Source organism: Erigeron canadensis, chromosome 6 (assembly GCF_010389155.1).
Source record: "Erigeron canadensis isolate Cc75 chromosome 6, C_canadensis_v1, whole genome shotgun sequence".
NCBI lineage: Eukaryota > Viridiplantae > Streptophyta > Magnoliopsida > Asterales > Asteraceae > Erigeron > Erigeron canadensis.
The window spans coordinates 44340695-44348956 of record NC_057766.1 but is presented as its reverse complement, the minus strand read 5'-3'; the positions used below and the strand labels follow the sequence as shown (position 1 = coordinate 44348956).

The window sequence follows — 8262 nt, the reverse complement described above, 5'->3', positions numbered from 1 at the left end:
ATATTAAATGATTTTGGATGAAATTGTGGATATAAGGGGAAATTAAAAATTGATCATGTGGTCGATCTAGATAGCCTTTGGATGGTAGTTTTATTATTATTATTATTACTTACTTTAATAAAGGAGTTGAATGGTAATAGTAGTTTTTGTCCTCACATGAATTTCAAGTATAAATAAAAAAAACACCATTTACTAACTTAAATATTGTTTAGTAGGAGTGGTTAAGGCCCTTTACAATTTTAGAGAACGCGCAGGTTCAAAACCAGGTAGCCCCCCCCCCCCCCCCCCTTTTTTTTTCATTTTCTTTCATTTTTAAAGTTACATTTTGTCCTCGTCCTATGTTTCTTTGTTGTCTCTTACCCCTTTTTATTCTATCGTTTTCCCTTTTTAGCCCCTAAAGTTATATATTTTTATAAATATGATATACGTTTTTTAATTTTTTTAATAACTTTTGTTGTATCTTTTTTGGGTTTAGTTACTGGATGAACAATGTACTTTTCCTCATTTATATGGTTGCCCATTGAATTGGATTATTGATGTGTATCACCCATACACTTTTCAATTTTTTATATGGTTGACCAACTGCTGACCTGATGACCTGCTATAACAGGTTACTCTCTATTTACATGGTTGCCCATTGAACTGGATGACTAATGTACTTTTTTTCATTTACATAGTTGCCCATTAAACTGAATTATTAGTATATATCACCTACATACTTTTCTATTTTTTACTTGGTTGACCAAATGTTGATCTGATGACCTACAATAACATGTTAAACTCTATATTTACTTTTTATTTTTTTCAGAAATTATCTTCATCAATTTTCCAGCCGAAAATTCCGGTAAAAATTCCGGCAACCAAGTTCTTTCGTTTATATTGCTAGTACAATTATATTATTATGATATTATTAAAAATATTAACAAATCTACTATATGCTTATACAAGTATTATATAATATTATAATTTAATTACATAATAATCTCCTCTATTTCTATCTATTAATCCAATTGTTGCTTTTATATTGTAAATTTTTATGGAAAATTGATGAAGAGGATGAAATACAAGTTATTAAATTTGTTTATTTTGTATTTTACCATTTTTGAGATTTATACTTTGTAATATTTTATTTTGTGTACATTTTCACTTTTCATTAACATAAAAGTTTTTTGATACCTTTTTTTCTTTGCTTTGTTATTTTTGAAAGTAAACATTAACATGTGTTACATTATTTTTGGTCTTTTTGGAATATGTTGTTTATTTCTTTTAGTTTTCTAATTATTTTATTTCGATAATAACTCTTTTTAAGCTAACAGCAAATTTTAGTCTATTTTTTAAATATTCTATTTTTTCTATATTTCTTTAGATTTCTAAGATTTTATTCTATATAATGTTTTTATGTTTCAATAATGTGGTCGGGGTGTTGCCTTACAATAAACATTTGTTTGATTTTGATTTGTTTTTTAAAGGGTTTTTAAACATTATGTTTCGCAAAATTGTTAATACAGAAATAAACACACTTACGTTGTCGTTATTGTAGTATTGTCCTAAAGAAAACGCAAATACGATAATTATATCCCCGCAACGTGGGGATTCGAACTACCTAGTTATTATTACTCGTATTATTTTATGAACAGTAAAAGTGATCAGTTATAAGAAATTTTCTTTAGTTTAAAGATTAGAAGCTATTCGTTAGAAATAGTGATAATAAGTCAATTAAAGATGTTCGGTCATACATGTCTAAATCACGAAGTTTCTGTAAGACTTCAAATATTCAACTTGACTAACAAAACACGTAGTATCTTCCTTATGTCGCGTTTGGTTTACAGAATGATTTTGGAAAGAATGAAATTCTTCGAAAGAATTGAAATCTGAATGAATGACATTTAACAGAATGTTTTTGATTTTTTGAGAGTTCAAGTCCATCCCTAAGGAATGGAGATTCCATCAAATGATGGAATGTTTACATTCTACGGAATGAGATTCCTCATTTTTTAAACAACCTAATTCAATTCCAATTCTAATTCCATCAGATTACATGAAATCCTGAGAAACAAATACGACGTGGAAAAAATTCAATATAAAAAAACACAATTTATTTTGGATTCATTTTCATTTTGGCCCTTGCACAAAACTCAAAACACAGTGTAAGAAATGAAATAAAAAAATCCCCTTTTTCAATCTCTGTGCTCTTATTTCTTTTTTAAAAGTGGATTTCAAAGCTAACCCGAAACCCTAGCATCTGTGAAAGCACCCCTTGCCCTCTATATCTGTCTGTATCTGTACAAGTATAGTGTGTTTAAATATTATTGATCTATATCTATAATATTAGTGGATCGATGGAAGACATGTCACTCCCGGTTCTTTTTGAACAGGCTCGCAACATCCATCTCCTCGCTACCGATTCCTCCCTCCACGCCAAGGTCCGTCTCGCTCTCTCTGTGTGTGCCTGTTTCAGTTTATTTATCTATTTTATTAGTATTATTATGTATATGTATATGTATATATTGTTGTAAAAAATAGAGTAATAATTAGAAAAAAGAGGAGGATGATGTTGCAGGAGGAGGTGGAGATGAGGAGGAAAGGTTGCGAAGCATTATTAAAATGCGAAGAAATGATAAGCAAATTAGGTTTGTTTTCAAGCAACGAGACCAAACATGATATCACTACCGCTAATCTCAAGTATCTCTTGGTAAACTCCCTTCCCTCCTCCTTGTCTTTTAAAATTTTAATTTAATAGCCTTTTGTTTTGTTTTGGCCTCTTTAATCTATCTATCTACACTTACTTTATATGTACTGTATTTGGGTTTGATCTGGTGGAGTTGTTAATATTATTATTAGCCACCCACCCAACCACCCTCCTTTCTGTATTTGTTTTTAAACGCTCGATTGCTTTCTGCTCATTCTCTGTGGATGATCTTGAAACCTTTCTTCTAATTTTTGTCTTCCTCGTTATGCGCTTTGAGGATTGAATGGTGTTGTTCTTTCCTTAAGATCCTTATTCAGGGTTGTTTTGTAAACCAGTATGCCTTGTTATCTCAACAGGTGCCGTTTTATCTTGCTGAATTGACAGAGAAGGCTGCACATGATAACAGAATGGAGATTTTGAAGGTTTCACAAGCAAAGTTGAAGGTATCAATGCTGCACAACATAATAACCAAGGCTTTAACACATACACGCTTAACCCTCCTCCTCCTCCTCAGGAATTTCTTTCGTTCTGTGATGCAATGGAGCTTGTACCCGAAGATGAGCTGGAACCTTCTGCTCAAGGTCATAATGCTGCTGTAGATAGGAGAGCTAAGAAGGTAGCTTTACTTTGTATATTCTCTTGAAATCAACATTGTGCCGCTTTAATCATCACCTGCCTTACAAAGTCTTCTCCATGTCTCTTGTGCAATCATATGTTATGTTTCAACAATATTAAGGTGCTAACTTCGGCTGGCCCGATCTAGATTGCCCGCTTCAAGCGCCAACGTGCTGCAGAGTCAAAGCTCTTAGAATTAAGGGAGCGCAAGGAACGACGTGGCCGCTCAACTAAAGCTTCTGCCCTATCCTCTCCCGTCGATACTGGAGATGATGACGTGTTAGATGATGACGGGGAAGAAGAAAGGGAGGTGAGTTTTAGTGCATTATTATGTATGTTGCATCCTTAGAGCATCTCCAATGTATGTAGCAAAAAATTGCACCATTTTAATGCAAAAAGAGTATCCTTTTAGGAAGAAACAAATCATCCCCACCAAAAGTTGGCACCAAATAACTATCTGAACTTTATAAGTTTATCTACACCAGAACCTTGAGTTACACATAATTATGTTTTAATTAAATTTTATCGTGAATTATATAAACTCAAACTATCTCAAGAGTTCATCATATGTCAGCTGCTTCAAATTTGATAAAGTTTGTGAATTATCGATAAATAAAAACTTTATAAGCAAAAGTCATGTTCATACAAAATTTGAAGATCTCAATGAGCATGTTTTAATCATGTAGTTTTAATATTTAATTTTTAGTTTTTATGTTGTATACCTTATAAATAATTGATCTGTATTAATTTCGGTGTGATGAATAGTGTGTACCAAATTCGGTGCAAAATGATTGCATGAACAGTTTGCTATTGCATGATCAGTTTGCGCTTTTGGTAATATCATAAGAATTTTACCTATAGATACGATGCAATATATTGTAATTATGTCTGGCTATCCTTGGAAGCCAATTGTAAGTGTTGCTACAATGTCTAAACGAATTGATAAACCTGTTCATTACCATTAATGCATACCTGTCTTGATTTGTGCTTCATGTTTGACTGTCTTTGATCTCATCTAAGTAGTTGAAATCACGGTTCTGCCTTTCTCTGTGCATTCTAGGCCAAAAACGTGTATATCTGATGCATAAGAGTTACTGAAGTGGCATACATGATATTCTGTTGTATTTGCATTCTATGTAGTTTAAGATCGAAATTTGAAATATTGGAAATTTCCGGAATTTTATTATTATGCAATATATATAATAATAATTAATACTTAATCGAAATACAAAGGTCAAGCTTAAAGTGTAGATATTTGATAGATTAGTTTTGATACTTGCAAAAACTAGTGTTTATTATGTTGTGCTTAAGTTTGGACAATTTGTTTTGAAAAAACTTGGAAAACCAGTATGCCACCGAAATTTGGAAGTGGGATTTCGGTAAATTTCACCGGAAATCTCGAGACCGATATATGGACGGAAATTTGGACTGAAATTCTAAAAGAGGACCGAAAACCGAAATACCACTGGTATACCACCGAAATTGACTACTTAGTTTACACAAATTAAGAACCCTTGAACATAATTTATAGATTGTAACATTGTTTCGGTTTTTCTCTACACATAGCATTGGGTTGCTTTTGTTTATGAACTCATGCTATCCTAAATAATAGTTTTTTGAAATTCCAATACTGACTTGTATTCAAGATTCGTTTTATCTTGCATTTCTGTAATCTGTAATTATTTATAATTGTGAGCCCCATGCTGGATTGCATCATGGCGCACTGTCTATTGCAGGTCATCTACACGGCCTAAGTATGTAAATGAATTGTAATCTAGTTTCATATCAAATGTTTTCTCTTTCTGCTTTGTTATTATTCATGTAAAGGCGTCTTGTAATGCCATTTTCTAGCCAAGGTTCTGATGAAAGCCAGTGATTACTTCAGTTTTTTCTGTATATTACTACTTGAGTTAGTTGTTTTAATGGATTTCTGCTTGTAACATGGTGGATAACACTTGATTCAAACACTAATGGGGTCTGTAAGTTTTGTTATTATGATATTTTTTGTACTCTGCTTGAGATTGGAATGTGGTATAGAAAGAATAGAATGAAAGTACTTCAGTGCTACATTATCTCCCCAGTCTATTTACTTTTTTTAAGATGTCTGATTGTGGTTTTCTTGCCTGGCTTTCGATTAATTTGTCTCTTTCTGTAATTTTGTAGGCGTGGCTTACTACAATCTCATTGGCTATTTGCAAGGTTGATGTCCTTATATTTCAGCCCAATATATTTTCTTTTTTTTCTTTTGCATCTTGGAATAAACATTTTGTATTGAATATATATTGTAGGCTCTCGATCTAATGGAAATGCTAAAAAAAGAGGAGGAAATGCTTTCTGCCATAAAGGAAAAGCAAGAGCAGGTATAAAAACTATTATGGAAACTAAGCATAGCACACCATCATATGTTTGCATTTGTATCAAGCAAGATTAACAGTACCAAATAAAGGGATGGCAATGGATTAGATATGGATCAGGTGAAGACATATCCATATCCATATCCATTTATATTTAAAGCCTTCATCCATGTCCAAGTCCACCGGGTGAAGCTTGTAATGGGCATCAATAAAACCTTTTTATGAGCAAAATATCAATGTTAGATTGAACCTGAAACATAGTTTTTTTGGACTAATATCAATACAATACAACACTTAATATAAACTTGACACTTAGGTTTTCATAATTTTGATATTCATATTTTGGTTCTGATTCATAGTAGGACAAATATTACTCTATATTTATCAAATGGATCAGATGGGGTGCGGATCATTTGACTATTGCCATCTCTTACTACCAAAAGCGGAATAGGACGTTTCATCTTTAGAAATGGCCAATATCCAATTGTGGTACCGGGGCTAGGGTTCCCTCCATTACCCTTTTTTTTGTATTCGTAATAAAAATATAAAATAGGAAAGGTATTTTGTGTTGTTTTGTCATTGTGAGCCTATATTTTCTGCAGGAAGGCAATACCGAAATTTCACAGGCCATCCTTGAAGAACGTGCTAAAACTGTAGAAGACTGGCACCGCAATGCTGCTGCTCGAGCTCGATACATGAAACCCGCAGCACCTATTACATGTGCCACTTTTGCGCAAGATGTTTTGGAAGGGAGGGCGAAAGTTTCACAGTCACATGATCACAAACACCAACCACTCATGTTTGGACCAGCCCGTCTTGTAGGTGGAAATATAACAAGTGAAAGGGAAAGGATTGCTGCACAGGTTTTCCAACCTAGTCACAGGTATCATATATGTTTTCGCTCATTACCAATTATAATGTTGTTCGGTCACTTCATCTTTTTAACCAACCTAATCCAATTCTTTTTTGTGATGAAAAGGTGAATTATATAATTGCAAACAATATTTACAAAACATTAAGTATATTTCAAAGGGAGGGTGACATTTCCAACCACCCCTTAAAACAGTAGTGAATAAATAAAACTTAAAACATACTCGGTTCTAATACAAGGAGGCTAGGTACTGATACTTGCACAATTACAATCAGTAATAGTATTTTACAAATAAGGGTAGTCCCATCTTTCATGACTCACCCTATGTATCACAATGCTAATGAATTCCACCACATTCAGCATACTCCATACCATTTCCAATGCACAGATTGTTATAACCCTTCATCCTTATTTCCACTTTCTAATATTTGTCATTCCATTTGGCAGCTGTTTGCACCACAGCTGGGGAATTCTTTACCTTAATAGTCATCAATTTAATTCTCACATTCTCTACAATATTCTTCAACAGCTGCTCATCACTTATTATTAGTCCTTGCAAGTTGCAACATCCTGCAATTTCTTTCATTCCATATAAATTACACAGTTGCAGTCAAATATAATCTTTTTTCAATGCTTCCAATACTAACATTCAGTGTTTGTTTATACTCTTGTACTAAATCACACCATTCTTAACTTCTAACATTGAATCTGTGTTTTCTTATTACCATTTCCCAAACACTTGGCAATTTGCACTAAAATATGAGGTACATATAATTCACCAGTTTATCTTGCGTCATTAACTGCCGTCCATAGAACAAAAGCATGCTTAGAAACGCAATTTGAAAACCACACAAGCTTACTCCAGTTTCCTTTGTTCTCATTAGCTCTAATATCTTTCCAAACTTGACCCACTAAGAAACAACTTCTTCTCACCACAACTTGTAAACCAATATGCAGTATCAACCTTATTAACATTCGACTGAGGCACTTTGTTATTCAATTGAACGGGAAATTGCTTGCGAACTTGGTTTGAGAATACATCTATTCTTTAGTCTTTACATATTGATTTGTTTATTAGAATGCCAACGATGAGCATAGAAGAAGCCGGGTTAAAAGAAATGGAGATGATGAATTCATGGCAAGAGCAAACTGCCAAGATGATAGAAGAAGCCAATACGTCATGGCACAATGACAAGTGGAAGCCAAGAGCAGGTGGCAGTGATGATGATGAAGATGAAGACGATGAGGCTGCACAAGACAAGGCAAGGGCCTTCGATGATTGGAAAGATGAAAACCCTCGAGGTGCTGGAAATTCAAAGCTCACACCTTGTGGCTAGGTGTCTCTGTCAACTGATATGTGTCTTGCCAAAACTGAATGGCGGAAGATTTGTTGGTATCTCATGACATGATGCTGTTTAAATTATGTCATTTGACGCCATTTAAGGATAGATATGTCTACTGTTCTGGTTACTTTTATGTTAAATGGTAAAACAATAAACACTATAAAAGATTGTGCATTACAAAGTTGTGTTTATGGCTATATGCCTATATTTGAAAGGAAAACAGTCATTTAGTTGTGCAAACTGCAAAGGTCTTGCCTAAGCAGATTCAACAATCAGGAATCTGGTTTAACTGTAAATTTAGAAGGATTATTGAAGTATTTCGATGTTGTGTTTATGGTCAATGTTTGTAAGAAAAATTTTGGTTGTGAAATCATGCCAAACCTGATTCAC

General features: G+C 33.5%; 1 protein-coding gene across 1 annotated transcript; it reads left to right on the top strand.

Moving 5' to 3' along the window:
* Positions 1–2146: 2146 nt before the first annotated feature.
* Positions 2147–8228, top strand: LOC122605436 (PP2A regulatory subunit TAP46). Its single transcript, XM_043778388.1, has 9 exons — positions 2147–2423; positions 2561–2692; positions 3046–3132; positions 3204–3305; positions 3453–3614; positions 5468–5503; positions 5593–5664; positions 6261–6541; positions 7608–8228. The coding sequence occupies exons 1-9, from the start codon at positions 2340–2342 to the stop codon at positions 7864–7866; spliced, it is 1215 nt and encodes a 404-aa protein (XP_043634323.1). The 5' UTR covers positions 2147–2339; the 3' UTR covers positions 7867–8228.
* Positions 8229–8262: the final 34 nt, after the last annotated feature.